General features: G+C 47.1%; 1 protein-coding gene across 2 annotated transcripts in view; it reads right to left on the minus strand.

The window, feature by feature from the left end:
- GSG1L (GSG1 like) overlaps window positions 1-16,304 on the minus strand; it is a 355,659-nt gene that overhangs the window by 198,705 nt on the left and 140,650 nt on the right. For both annotated transcript variants that reach the window (XM_073542778.1, XM_073542777.1), the window contains exon 2: window positions 14,931-14,978. In XM_073542778.1, coding sequence (XP_073398879.1) covers window positions 14,931-14,978 — 48 coding nt within the window. The remainder of the gene's footprint in view (window positions 1-14,930; window positions 14,979-16,304) is intronic.

The raw sequence follows: 16,304 nt of genomic DNA on the forward strand, positions 1-16,304 counted from the left end.
TGAGGGGACCATGTATACCTAGATTGGGGAGTGAGGGGACCATGCATACCAGGATTGGGGGAGTGAGAGGACCATGCATACCAGGATTGGGGGGTGAGGGGTAGCATGCATACCAGGATTGGGGGATGAGGGGACCATGCATACCAGGATAGGGGGGTGAGAGGACCATGCATAACAGGATAGGGGGGTGAGAGAACCATGCATACCAGGATAGGGGGGTGAGAGGACCATGCATACCAGGATAGGGGGGTGAGAGGACCATGCATACCAGGATAGGAGGGGAGAGGACCATGCATACCAGGATAGGGGGGTGAGAGGACCATGCATAACAGGATAGGGTGGGGAGAGGGACCATGCATACCAGGATACAGGAGTGAGAGGACCATGCAAACCAGGATAGGGGGGTGAGGGGACCATGCATACCAGGATTGGGGGTGAGGGGGGCCATGCATACCAGGATAGGGGGGTGAGGGGACCATGCATACCAGGATGAGGAATAGGGTGCCATGCTTACCAGGATTGGGGGGGTGAGGGTACCATGCATTCCAGGATAGGGATGAGGGGTGCCATGCCACACAAGGATAGGAGGGGGGCAGCACATACCAGGATGGTAGACCATATACCAATAAAAATGTTTGCCACCCGGGCGTTGAGGTAGTTTTAGGGTTCAGTGCAGTATCTTACTTGTCCCCAGCACTGCGCTTTTCTGAACAGAGAGTTCAGATTTTATTTCCGGAATGTGTTGAAGCCATTCTTCCAACTTAGGGGTTATTGCTCTAATCACCACTGGAATCGCTGTTGCTTTCACCTTCAACTAATATATTTTATATATATAATTGCCTTAAATTGTCTGTCATCCACTTCCATCTGGATGTCCCCGAATCCCATAATCCACCGCGCCGCAGCGGAAGTACGGCGACCGCCATTTTGGAACATCCAAGTGATGACGCTCGGATCCAGGCCGCCGCTGCGATCCTGACCGCTGCTGGGATCCCAGCTGCCGCTCGGATCCAGGCTGCCGCTGCGATTCAGAATGCTGCTGTGATCCCGACCACCGCTGGGATCCCAGCCGCTGCTTGGATTCCAGCCGCTGCTCAGATCCCAGTTGTAGCTCGGATCCAGCCCGCCGCTGAGATCATGAGGCTGTGAAAGGGGTGTAAAGAGGGGGTATAACGAGAGGGGTGTAATGAAGGGGGTATAATGAGAGAGCTGCACACCATCTCCAGCACAGGCCGCAAAATAAAGTCTTTCGTGACGGATGTGATAGGGGTGTAAAGAGAGGGTATAATGAGGGGGAAGTAATGAGAGGGATGCTGCCGCCTGACACCCACCAGGACTCACCGCCTGACTACAAGCGCCAGATCCCGCCGCTGCCTGCCCACCCACCTCCATGCAGGCACTGCCGGCAGGAAAGACCGTGGCTTGATGCCTGTGCTGGAGATTGGGTGCGGCCACCCTCTGGTGGCGCTGCACACCATCTCCAGCACAGGCCGCAAAACACCGTCTTTCCTGCTGGATGTGACTGCACGGAAGTGGGTGGGCCGCCACCCCAAGCGCCACAAAGCTGCCCCCATCATGATGTTATTGCCCTCCCGATGCGATAGCATCGGGCACACATCTAGTATTATATATATATATTGAAAATATATAGGTCACATTAAGTCCAACCTTTAATCTTAATGTTCTGATCTGGAGACTGGCTAAAACCTCTATGAGGTGGATCCTAGAAATGCTTTCCGACTTTAAGTGTGACTTCACTTTAGAATAAATGCCTGTATCAGCATGCTCCGTTTAGAAATCAGGTACCGTACTCAAAAATTGTAATATCAGATTTTTCAAGAAAGGTACAAAGACATCCGGTTCTCTTATGAACTTGTTCAATGAATGAGTCATCACAACATCTTGTGCCTCAGTTCCATAGTCTCAGTGCTCTTAGCGTAAGGGCCCCGTTACACATAACGATGTACCAGCGTTCCCACCAATGATCCGACATGGATGGGATCACTGGGACATCGTTAGACAGCCCCTCCAGCGATCAGGACCAGCGAGCAAGCTGGCTTCCAATGTAAACAGCGGGTATCTAAGAGCCGCGCGGCTCTAAGATACCCGATGTTTACATTGGAAACCAGCGTCCAGTGTCGCTGATTGCTGGTCTCTCGCTGCCACACGCAGTGATGCGCACTGGCCAGCAGGAGACCAACAATCAAAAAACGGCCCAGGACGATGGAGCGCGATCAGCGATACCCGGCAGGGGGGTCGGTCGCTGATCCATGTCACATACAGCAATATCGCTGGCGAGATCGCTGTGGCGTCACAAAATCAGCGATCTCGCTGGCGATATCGCTGTGTGTGACGGGGCCTTAAAGCATCCCTGTCTAAATCTTATTTCCACTAGATATAGAGGATGCCTCCTTGTGATCATAACTAGCGTAGGTGTAACAGATCATTGTAAAATCTCTCTATAGTTCTTTCATATACCATATATACTCGTGTATAAGCCAAATTTATAAGCACTTTTTTTGTGCTGAAAACGCCCCCTTTGGCTTATACATGAGTCACTGTCCCAGAAGACGGTGGGGGAGGGGAAGCGGTGGAGCAACGGGTCACAGGAGGCAGTAGCCAGCGGCTGCAACTGTAAGTCTGCCCGCTGCTAAAGAGAAATGAATATTCACTGCACTGGCAATGAATATTCATTTTTCTTATAGCGCGCACAGTTACAGCCGCAGCCTATGGCTTCCAGCAGCTGCTGGGCTATCATGGGTGCCCGCTCATTAAGGTAATGAATATTCACCTCTCTCCAGTCTTATAGGCATGGAGAGAGGTGAATATTCATTACCTTAATGAGCGGGGACATGTCATCACTTGGCTGCAGGAGCTGCTGGCACCGGAAGAAGATGCTGCAAGGGTGCGCAGGGAAGGTAAGTAGGATGTTTTTTTTTATTCTTTTCTCATGGGAGCCACACATACAAGGATAGGGATGAGGAGCCATGCAGACAAGGATGGGAATAATAAGCCATGCAGACAAGGATGGGAATAAGGAGCCATGCTGACAAGGATGGGAATAAGGAGCCATGCAGATAAGGATGGAAATAAGGAGTCATGCATACAAGGATAGGAATAAGGAGCCATGCATGCCAGGACAGGGGTGAGGGGACAATGCATACCAGGATAGGGATGAGGGGACTATGCATACCAGGATAGGAATGAGAGGGCCATGCATACCAGGATAGGGATGAGGGGACAATGCATACAAGGACAGGAATGAGGGGAAAATGCATACCAGGATAGGGATGAGGGGACTATGCATACAAGGACAGTAATGAGGGGACAATGCATACCAGGATAGGGATGAGGGGAAAATGCATACCGGGACGGTGATGAAGGGACAATGCATACCAGGATAGAGATGAGGGGACAATGCATACCGGGACAGTGAGGAAGGGACAATGCATACCGGGACAGGGATGAGGGGACAATGCATACCGGGACAGGGATGAGGGGACAATGCATACCCAACTTATACTCAAGTCAATAAGTTTTCCCAGCTTTTCTTGGCAAAATTAGGTGCCTTGGCTTATACTTTGGTCGCCTTATACATGAGTATATACAGTATTTGTACTTTTTAACCTCTGCATCCCTAAGCTTTCTTTTTTCCAAACTAATTAACCTCAAGTTCCTAATACTGTGATCTACAGGTTCCATTCATAACCTTGGTCACCCTCCTCTGCACCCACCAACCCTTCGCCCTCAGCCACTACTCTACACTTTACTTACAATAAAATGTAGATTCTGTTCTTGGGCCTCTTATAAGAAACTCTTGGGCAGATCTATTATATTTTGCAAAGTCTTGTCTTCTTACATATTTGCTCTGCATATATATATAATGGATAATAAGAATATTAATGCATATAATGAGCACAAATTGGTACAAATACTTGGCCCTCCTGTGGTGCATTTTCAGCACCTCATGGCAGTAAGCGTTAATCTTGCTGAACTTTCTTTAATATGGAAAATTCATATTTTCATCAGATTTTTTTCTGCCTCTCTCCTCTTTCCGAGCCGTTACAGAATAATAAATCAGGAATGGCGAATCGCTCTTTTGTTTTCTTTTGTCTGTCCTGAACGAATTACTTAAGAGTGACAGAATGTCACCGCGGTCAGATAGAAGCGCTCTTTATTTGCATAATAATCCATAGTTTAGTGTGCGCCTCTCTGTATAGCGTTCGCCTTATACTTTGCTTGCCGACACTTGGCTTTCATTTACTCTGTCGCGCGGCTGCAAATCTGCGCATGGAAGCGAAGGAAACGACTTACCTGTAAACATGTCATTATATTCACGGATTCTTCTTGCTGCAGTTTACATGTAATATTGTATCCACACTGTATATATCTATATATTTAAGTAACAAGTCTTTTTTTTATCAGACCACTAACTTAGCATTGTGCAACAACCAACATTATTTCCGAACATTTTGGTAAACATGCCGCCGGAAGCAATAATACTTTAAGCCCCATAGACTCGTTAATCAAGATCCATGGATATTGCATTGAGGAAATATATCTAAAATACCATCACCTAGTAATATCGAATCCTTTTGATGCCGAGACTTCCTGCGACCATGGTAACCGGTTGCTAAGCACTCATTTTCCAAAACATAACAGACACAGATTGTAGAAAACAAAGAGCTATAGAAAAAATGGTGAAATGCACATTACTTATATGACGGCAATTCAAAACCCTGGTAGAAAAAAAAGAAACAGACCGAGCTCCAGAAGTAACGAACTTATAACCCAAATACAGCAAAGGTGACATAACCACAGGAATGGGCGGCAGAGAATAGAAAGGGTTTCCTATTGATTCCCTATAACTTGCACTTCTCCACAATATATACATCTTATTCTGCACGACAATACGACAGCAATAGGGACAGACCCTGTGTATTACCGTATAGCATAGGATCTGGCTTCCTGCATTGCTCCTATTAAGATGTAAAGGTTACTACTACCAGATCTTTCCAGGGATAAAGAAGCTTTACTGTAGGGATTTCCGCTTTCTTCTCATATCTGCCAGAGATGCATATGTGATGATATACTTCTCCTCGCTATATAATGTGATTGACATATTTTAGTGAAGGGCCCCTGTAGGGAACCTGTGGATGCACCCCCCACTGCATCAGACCCCACTTACATATACCCATAGACATGAATATTCACATTAGGTACACATGTATAAAATATGCACATTTACACATTGCTCACACACACATACTGTATATATCTAGAATATAAGCGGAGATGTGTCCTTCTGTCCGAAGCCTCGACGCCTGTGCAGTGTGCCAACAGAGTGAGTGCATGCGCATACTGCACTATGGAGCCATTTTATTGAAGAGTGTCTTCAATAAAATGGCGCCATAGAGCAGACGCCGCCAATGTCAGCCCCTACTTCAGCTGGATAAGCGCCATTCGATGCACATGCAGCTGAAGTGTCTTGCAGTACAAGAAGTTGCTGGGTTTGTGCACCGCAATACACGCTGCCAGCCAATCAGAGGCCAGCAGCTGACGTCAGTGAGCATGTGATTGGGTGCATGGTAGTGACGTCATGAGGCCCTATAGCTTGGACACTGAAGTCAGCTGCTGGCTTCAGAAGATGACAACGTGTTGCAGGGTAGCGGGGGAAAGGTGAGTAGGTGTATTTATTTTTTTCTATGTATTGAAAAACAACAGTGCAGGCAGGATGGGGGATTTAAATAAGGATTGGGGGAGCATATACCAGGATGGGGGAGCATATACCAGGATGGGTGAACATATACCAGGATGGGGGAGTATATACCAGGATGGGGGAACATATACCAGGATGGGGGAGCATATACCCGGATGGGGGAACATATACCAGGATGGGGGAGCATATACCAGGATGGGGGAGCATATACCAGGATGGGGGAGCATATACCAGGATGGGGGAGCATATACCAGGATGGGGGAACATATACCAGGATGGGGGAGCATATACCAGGATGGGGGAACATATACCAGGATGGGGGAGTATATACCAGGATGGGGGAGTATATACCAGGATGGGGTAACATATACCAGGATGGGGGAGCATATACCAGGATGGGGGAGCATATACCAGGATGGGGGAGCATATACCAGGATGGGGGAACATATACCAGGATGGGGGAGTATATACCAGGATGGGGTAACATATACCAGGATGGGGGAACATATACCAGGATGGGGGAGCATATACCAGGATGGGGGAGCATATACCAGGATGGGGGAACATATACCAGGATGGGGGAGCATATACCAGGATGGGGGATTTAAATAAGGATTGGGGGAGCATATACCAGGATGGGGGAACATATACCAGGATGGGGGAACATATACCAGGATAGGGGACATATACCAGGATGGGGGAACATATACCAGGATGGGGGAGCATATACCAGGATGGGGGAACATATACCAGGATGGGGGAGCATATACCAGGATGGGGGAACATATACCAGGATGGGGGAGCATATACCAGGATGGGGGAACATATACCAGGATGGGGGAACATATACCAGGATGGAGGAGCATATACCAGGATGGGGGAACATATACCAGGATGGGGGAACATATACCAGGATGGGGGAACATATACCAGGATGGGGGAACATATACCAGGATGGAGGAGCATATACCAGGATGGGGGAACATATACCAGGATGGGGGAACATATACCAGGATAGGGGACATATACCAGGATGGGGGAACATATACCAGGATGGGGGAACATATACCAGGATGGGGGAACATATACCAGGATGGGGGAGCATATACCAGGATGGGGGAACATATACCAGGATGGAGGAGCATATACCAGGATGAGGGATTTAAATAAGGATTGGGGGAGCATATACCAGGATGGGGGAACATATACCAGGATGGGGGAACATATACCAGGATGGGGGAGCATATACCAGGATGGAGGAACATATACCAGGATGAGGGATTTAAATAAGGATTGGGGGAGCATATACCAGGATGGGGGAACATATACCAGGATGGGGGATTTAAATAAGGATTGGGGGAGCATATACCAGGATGGGGGAACATATACCAGGATAGGAGACACACAGTATACCAGGAAGGGGGAGCATATACCAGGAAGGGGGAGCATATACCAGGATGGGGGAACATATACCAGGATGGGGGAGCATATACCAGGGTGGGGGAACATATACCAGGATGGGGGAGCATATACCAGGATGGGGGAACATATACCAGGATGGGGGAGCATATACCAGGATGGGGGAGCATATACCAGGATGGGGGAACATATACCAGGATGGGGGAACATATACCAGGATGGGGGAGCATATACCAGGATGGGGGAGCATATACCAGGATGGGGGAACATATACCAGGATGGGGGAACATATACCAGGATGGGGGAACATATACCAGGATGAGGGAGCGTATACCAGGATGGGGGAACATATACCAGGATGGGGGAGCATATACCAGGATGGGAGAGCATATACCAGGATGGGGGACATATATAAGAATGGGTGTAGCATATACCAGGATGGGGGAAATATATCAGGATAGGGACATATACCAGGATGGGGGAGCATATACCAGGATGGGGGAGCATATATATCAGGATGGGGGAGCATCTTCCTTTATTGCAGTCTGATATCCCTGCTCCTCTCTGTGGCTGCAGTCTGTTACCCCCTCCTGCTCTTTGCTGTCCCCCTGCTCCCTGTATGAGTTGTTTTTTCTAAGCTAAAACTCGGTCTCCAAAAGATCCGCCATCACTGTGTTGCAGTACATTATTTTAATATAATGGCGTCGGAGTCAGCGCATGCACATACCATGAAAAATGTGCATAACTAATCATATGCAAAATAGTTGCAAGTCAAATTTATGTATAAGATTGCCAAGATGATTGTCTATAAAATGTTGGCAATCTCACGTTCAAAGCAGTAGTGGATGGTGAGATATGGAGCCTGAAAGTTATACGTTCAAATCATCATTACACTTTTGCTCTCCAGTGTAAACACTGAAAGGGAAGGACCCCTGTGTAGGACCTGTGACTGCACACATCCCCATACATCAGACTCCAGGCATCAGGACTAGACATTTTCTTTTTATTCATAGATGTCAGCATCCTGCGACCTTCATAGGAGGTCTAAGATTGCAGTCACAAGGCGCTGAGAGTACATGGTACAAAATCCAGGATAGGCTACTGGAAATCACTATGGAGCACCATATGTTGTATTGTACAGATTGATTAATACTGCAACCACTACCCATGAGTGGAGAAAAAGTTTTGGTGTTATCATTCATATTCTCTGAAAAATGGCCAAGAAAGCAAAAATTCTGCCACAGTGTGAGGTCGGCACTGTTATGCTGAATACAATGATACCTTGGTTGATAAAGTCGGTCTTATGGTTGTTCTTTAATCTTTATCTTCAGTTTGCGTTAATGATATGCTCGTGCCCTAAGGCGGGGCTGGGGTATGTGTGCTCTGATTAGACATTCATAATACCCCAGCCCCGCCTTAGGGCACGAGCATATCATTAACGCAAAACTGAAGATAATGATTAAAGAACAACCATAAGACCAATTTTATCAACCAAGGTATCATTGTATTCAGTATAACAGCGCCGACCTCACACTGTGTGTAGGTTACTGTACACAACCCTACTGACAGGTTCCCTTTAAGGAGAAAACAAGAACAATGTAACAGTTATAATAATGAAAGAGTATAAGAATATAATGGAGTGCCTATAAATGCCTTTAATAGCTTGTGTCATGCTGATTCAGATATACAGCTGTGCTCAAAAGTTTACATACCCCGTCAGAATTTTTGCTTTCTTGGCCATTTTTCAGAGAACATGAATGATAACATCAATCCTTTTTTCTCCACTCATGGTTGGTAGTTGGGTGAAGCCATTTATTGTCAAATTCCTGGGTAGTCTAGCATGAAATGCACGCTTGAGATCTCCCCAGAATGGCTCAATGATATTGAGGTCAGGAGACTGTGATCGCCACTCCAGAATCTTTACTTTGTTCTGCTGTAGCCAATGACACATCGACTTGGCCTTGTGTTTTGAATCGTTGTCATGTTGGAACATCCAAGTACGTCCCATGTGCAGCTTCCGGGCTGATGATTGCAATTTTGCCTCCAGTATTTGCTAATATCATGCTGCATTCATCTTTCCTTCAACTTTGACCAAGTTTCCTGTGACTTTGTAGCTCACACTTCTCCAAAACATCAGCAATCCACCTCCATGCTTTACAGTAGGAATTGTTTTCCTTTCATCATATGCCTTGTTGACCTCTCTCCAAATGTAACGTTTATGGTTGTGGCCAAAAAGTTCAATTTTGGTCTCATCACTCCAAATTACCTTGTTCCAGAAGTTTTGAGGCTTGTCTCTGTGCCGTTTTGCGTATTGTAGGTTAGATACTTTGTGGCATTTACGCAGTAATGGCTTTCTTCTGGTGACTCGAAAATGCAGCCCACTTTTCTTCAAGTGCCTCTTGAAACAGCCACACTGCTAGTTCAACTACCTTTTCCCATACATCTGCTGACAATTCTTTTGCTTTCCCCATGACTTACAATCCACAAATGTCAGTGGCTGGATGAAAGATGCAAGAGTCTATCTGCATCCAAGAAACTCACTTAGCTTTATGCACACAGGTCACAGGCGAGGTGTTAAGCATTGGGTTCCTGCTACTGCACAGTAGGAATCCAGAGCCTTGCATTCAGCGGTCTCCCATTCTCCACTGACCGCTCAGGAGCCTGCATAGCAATCCCGGCGTTCCAGACGCCCTGCTCAGACCAGCTCTGTTGGTCTGGTTGTTGCTGCCACCTCTGGGCCAGCAATAGCAGCACAGGCTGCTCAGCAGCAAACTGTCATGATCCAGGTTGGATTATGACAGTTAAATGCACTAGTAACCTTTTTTTTCCTTCAAGCCTTTGGCTTTAAGGTAGTTTTGCTCCCAGTGGCCATTAGGGTCAATGCACTGTGGTGATTTCAGTTCTAGTTTTGTCCCAGGTGGCCGGTAGGGTCATTGTACTCTGGTTTCTTTAGTTTAGTGCACGTGATTTTCATTAACAGGTGTGATTGCTCTGGTTTAACTATATAGGTGTGTCTTGTTCTCTCACTCACTGTTGGTGATATTGCTTATTTCCAACCAAGACTGGTGAAGGAAAGAACTACAGAGAGCAGCTCAGAGGAGCTCTGGTGTAGTAGCTTCAGGTGGAAGATGAATTCTGGTGGTGGACTCTGTTGCTGGGAGCAAGAGCAACAGAGCAAAGCTAAGTGGTGTTACCCCTGTTTTGTAACTTTCCTTTTGTGTGTTTCAGTGCAGTGGTGGGATTAGTTTCGGCACCGTCCATTTCACTAGAAATGGCTAGGTGCAGGGCGAGCTAGGGTTTTTAGGTTCCTGATCGGCGCTCGGTGCGGAACCGGCATAAGGATCGTTAGGAGTGTAGAGACACTGACTCAGGGGAGTGCAGGAGGTCTCCACGTCCCCGTTCCCTATCGCAGGGCCCTCCATTGTATCAGTTTCCCTGGTGTTTCCCTTTATTATTTAAATTCGCCCTGCTGGTGGCGGTGTATCCAGTTATACGTGTAATTCTGAAATTTGCCTGCTGGAGGCGGTGTATCCGGCTGCACGTTATATTATTTAAATTCGCCCTGCTGGAGGCGGAGTATCCAGGGTCACGTGTGCCATAGAAATTCGCCCTGCTGGAGGCGGTGTGCCCAGTCACACGTTGACCATCACACAAGCTACTTCAGAGGCTAAGTCCTCAACTCGCGCTACTGGGCATGCTCACGAGACGATCTCCCATTGGAGATCGGGAGTCACATGCACAGGTCCTTCTCATGATCTGATTGGTCCATCTCAGGGATCTGGAAGCTTCAGGAAGGTCCCGGCTATAAAAGGTTTGCATGGCCGCTCGGCCATGCGCTAGTATAGACTCTACTTGCTACATGTGTGAATGATGACGGATGCATGAACCTGCGAATGACTCATTAAGACTCCCCTCCCACTGATATTACATGTGTGGGTAGGGACTTAGTCTTAGACTCAGCGCCAGTCAGTGGCACGCTACAGGCCACAGTGCATATCATCACCTAACTATCGTCCGACAGTGCGCCCCTCCTGGGTACTGTCGCATAGCGGCTGTGTTAGTAGCTGCGCTGCAGTCTGCAGCACCTGTGGGCATCCGCGGTAGCGGCGCCGCACGCATGGTAGGTCTAGATGGACTCTGTCCCTCTGCCTTGGGCCCAGCTCCTGTGACCATATACCGTGCGTGCACTTCTCTAAGACCTGTGAGTCCAACAGGCTCAGTACTTATGTTTATGTCTAAGGCATCTCTTTGAAGCTAACAGAGTACACCCAGTGCAAACCGCGTGACGTTCAACCCGTGTGCGATATACCGCCATATTGTGCGTGGCAAAAAATTTTATTTGGTGGACTAGAAGGGTCATGGTCCAGACTTGGGAACCAGTGGAGAACATTGACGCCCCACTCCTGATCGCGGCATTTGAGCGTAGTGAGGCTCAGAGGGGAGGGGGCCCTAGGAGGGGGGTACTTATAGGCGTCAGGTTCCTGCAACTGCACAGCAGGAATCCAGAGCCTTGCATTCAGTGGTCTCCCATTCTCCTCCGACCACTCAGGAGCCTGCACAGCAATCCCGGCATTCCAGACACCCTGCTCAGACCAGCTCTGTGGGTCTGGCTGTTGCTGCCACCTCTGGGCCAGCAATAGCAGAGCAGGCTGCACAGCAGCAAGCTACTTCAGAGGCTAAGTCCTCAACTCACGCTACTGGGCATGCTCACGAGACGATCTCCCATTGGAGATCGGGAGTCACATGCTCAGGTCCTTCTCGTGATCTGATTGGTCCATCTCAGGGATCTGGAAGCTTTCGGAAGGTCCCGGCTTTAAAGGTTTGCATGGCCGCTCAGCCATGCGCTAGTATAGACTCTACTTGCTACATGTGTGAATGATGACAGATGCATGAACCTGCAAATGACTCATTAAGACTCTGGGTCGCCCTCACACCCAGGGCAGCGGGAGGTACTCGGTACCGGGCCGGTGTCAGGGGAATGTGTCACAGCAGAGGTGACCCGGTCCGTGGCCCTGGGCGCCCAATATCAATGGCGCTGATGTTAATAGTATAGTTTATATGGATAGTATAGTTTGTGCCGCCACCCGTGGTGTTTGGCAAGGGAGATGGTAAACCAACGCTGCGTGCAGATCCACTGGGACTGATGGTGTGGTGCAGCAAAGATGGTGTAGCTCCCCACAGGTGGAGCTGTAGTCCCAGGGCAGTGTAGGTGCAATGGATGAGGAGAGTCGCAGAATGGTATAGATGCTGGTACCCAGATGTAGCGGTGCTGAAGGTGTTAGCGGCGCATGAATGGAGGACACCAGGGTTTGCAGTTTCAAAGCTTTACTCACAGTTCGTGGTACCCACTGGTGCCTGCCTCCGTGCCGTGTCCTCCAGGGTAGAACCTCAATCAATCTCCCGAGCAAGTCAGGGTTCTCCACTCCAACACTCCGCCAACATGTGCCTTTCTGAACGACTCCTCCAATGCGCCTTTTAGGGCGAAGCACTCCAGTACTTAGTTACCCTGGAATGCCTCTCTCTAGATGTTCCTAGTCTCTACATGTATGACAGACAGCTGTAGCCTCTATCAGGGACTCCTCTCAGAGTCCTGGCTCGCGAATCGGTTGCTGTTGTGTCTCAAGTCTTGGATGGGGGTAGTGCATTTACAGCCAATTACTCCACCGGTGTCTGCTGCAGAACCATAAGTGTCCATACAACCTCGGGGACCGGGCCCCGGCCTTGCGCTGAGAACCTATAGGCAGGGTACTCTCTCAACAAACAACTCCTTTCTGTTCTCCTTCTCCTTTGTTCCGCGCTGTTCCTTTTCTCTCTTATGGAAGCTTAGGTTGCAGTTCTACGTCTTTCTCCTTCTGTTCCGTTCCCTGGGAGATCTTCCACTAAGACCAGTCCTCAGTCTCTCCTGACTGACTGTCTTCCTCCGCCTCACTCCCGTCAGGCTGACCTGCTGTCAGCCTGCTCTCTCTCTCCCTCAGACCCTCGTCTGACTTCTCTGGGACTCACCCCAGACTGACCTCCTTCTCGCCTGACCTTCTGTCAGACTGACCTGTAATTCTAAACTTTCCCTCTCTTTTATACTAACTCCACCCACCTCCCAGCACATCTCGTGTTACGAAGCAGGGTTCCACGAAGGGTGCTCTGCTACCCCCAGCCTGAAGCTGCTATGTGGACCTACTGAACTATCCTGTGTGTGGGATGCAGGTGTTGGAGTGTGGAAAGGAGTTCCCAACTTACCTAGGTGGTGGGGCATTACACCTTAGGAGAAGGTGCAGTACCTCTGTGGCGACTGAGCCTCAGGGGCACCACAACTCCCCTCCTTCTGATATTACGTGTGTGGATAGGGACTTAGTCTTAGAGTCAGCGCCAGTCAGTGGCACGCTACAGTCCACAGTGCATATCATCACCTAACTAGCGTCCGACAGTGCGCCCCTCCTGGGTACTGTCGCATAGCGGCTGTGTCAGTAGCCGCGCTGCAGTCTGCAGCACCTGTGGGTGTCCGCGGTAGCGACGCCGCATGCATGGTAGGTCTAGACGGACTCTGTCCCTCTGCCTTGGGCCCAGCTCCTGTGACGATATACCGTGCGTGCATTTCTCTGAGACCTGTGAGTCCAACAGGCTCAGTACTTATGTTTATGTCTAAGGCGTCTCTGTGAAGCTACCAGAGTACGCCCAGTGCACACCGCGTGACGTTCAACCCGTGTGTGATATACCGCCATATTGTGCGTCTGCCATTATATAGCAGCAGTTTAACACCTCTGCACAGGGGACCTCGGGCGGCGAACGCACTTTCTATTATTTTATATTTAGTGCGTTCCGCCGTCCCTAGCATGATGAGGATGTTACCTTTAGTATTCATTCAAACCCATATGTCTCAACTTCTGTGCATGTTATCAGGCCAAAATCACTAGGGTATGTGAATTTTTGATCATCGTCATTTGGATGGTATAGGTTGTCATTATGATTTAAAAAGAGAAAACACAGTAGTTTGACAATAAATGGCTTCACCCAACCACTAACCATGAGTGGAGTAAAAGTTTTGGTGTTATCATTCATATTCTCTGAAAAAAGGCCAAGAAAGCAAAAATTCTGCCGGGGTATGTAAATGTTTGAGCACAACTGTATATGAATGGAGGCACTTAGCACTTCCACACAAGTTTACAGCTGCTGCTTACTGTGCACTGGGTGGTGAGTGATGTTACACCAGAACAGCTGTATGACTGAAAACTGGCTGCTCCCGGGAGTAATAAAGTTCTATCAGGTTCCGAACTTTCAATACAGTGGCTCAGCACTTTCATAACACTATTAATCTGCAGACTAACCCTATATATTTAGGTTATTAGTATTATCTGACATGTCAGGTTCCCTTTAAATATTTTTAAAAAATCTATATATGTAACCATAACCTTGCCAACCTGTAGAACAAAGTTAATAAATCATTTTTGCCACAAAGTAAATGTTGTTAAAGCAAAAACCAAAAAGCAATGGCGAATTGCTGCTTTTTTCAATTTCATCCCACTGGGAATTTTTTTTCATTTTCAGTACATTATATAGTGAAATGAAAGTTGTCATTTAAAACTACAAGTTGTCCTGCAAACAATTTGCTCTGTTGATGGAAAAAGCAAAATATTATGATGTAGGTTAAGTAAACATCAAAAATGGAGTAAAGTTGCAAAAAACAGTCAAAGAAGAAGAGAGTAAAATGAAAACATAGTAGACAATACATACAGCCAAACGTGTATAAGGTAATAACAGTGAATTACAATAGTAACAGTATGTTTCATGTATTCTTTACCTTTTTCAGATGCTGGTGCAAGATCAATAAAGCTTCGACATTTTTCACCTATAAATAGAAAATAATTGGTCAATGCGTCTTTCATTTTACGCAAGTTTACAATCTACAATTTGTACAACCTTAAAGGGTTATTCCCCCCCAAAAAAACAACTTACTCCTTATCAAGAGAATAGGCAATAAATTGATGATTCTTGGTGGTCTGCTGTTCCCCCTCGCGATCTTGAGGACTGGGCTCTAGAATCCCATGAGCCATGGTTTCCATGGTTTAGAAGTGCGTATGTGCAGTTTCCATCCCATTCATTGTTTATGTGACTGCCAGAAATAGCTGGCAGTCCTATAGACAATAAATGGAGTGTGAACTGCACATGTGCACTTCTAAACCATTAATGGAAGGGTTGCAAAGCCTCGCTCTCATGGTTTTCAGGGTTGCTAGGGGTTTCAGCTTTTAGACCTACAATAAACGAATAGTTATTCTCTGTTCTAGCGATATGTGATAACTATTTTTGTGAATAAGTCTTTAAAGAAGCACTCCTCCTCCTGTCAAAGTTTTTATCCTCTTAATATATTGCAGTCATCATATTATATAGCACTGTGTACGTACAAATGCTCATTTTGCCCTTCTGCTCAGCTAATTGTTCTCTTTTCTCTGCTCTATGTACAAAGAGAAAATCCCCCTCCGCTCTTCCCCCTGCCAGGTACATTTGCAGTGACTCATGACTCATGCAGGGAAAACAGACTTCCTGTTTCTACATAGAGCTTAGAAGGAACTAGCTAGCCAGTTTTTAATCATGTGATGTCAAAGATCTAATGGAAATGAGAAAAATTAACTGGGTAGAAGAGCAAAATGAGCAATTGTAAGTACACATTGCTATGTAACATGATGATTCCAATATATTAAGAGGATACAAATTTTGATGGGGGGGAGGAGGAGGGCTTCTTTAAAAGAGAATTATACCATTAGAATCAGACATGTAAAAATATTACAAACGCCTGGGCCATGCACATACAGCGAACAAGTCAGTAAGACAGTGTTCACACCACCAAGAGACTGAAACACAGAGAAACACAGTACAACAAACGTGAAAAAATACTCTGCTGTAAAAAAATATGTAACAATAAACAGCAAGTGCTAGTGAAAAGATGATAAGAAAACAGGGTATTTAGTTGATACATTTTTTGCAAAAAATGTATACTAATCCTGCTCATATAGGTACTGTTTACATGGTCAGGTTTTAAATACATTGGTTAGGTCTGCTCTGATGGGTAGAGTTGAGCGAAACGAGTCGAAAAAATTCAAAAGTCGCCGACTTTTGGCAAAGTCGGGTTTCATGAAACGAAACCCGACCCTAGGATGAGGTCGGCCACGAGGTCGGC

The sequence above is a fragment of the Dendrobates tinctorius genome, unplaced genomic scaffold (assembly GCF_039654945.1).
Source record: "Dendrobates tinctorius isolate UK_male_01 unplaced genomic scaffold, ASM3965494v1 ptg000129l, whole genome shotgun sequence".
Taxonomy (NCBI): domain Eukaryota; kingdom Metazoa; phylum Chordata; class Amphibia; order Anura; family Dendrobatidae; genus Dendrobates; species Dendrobates tinctorius.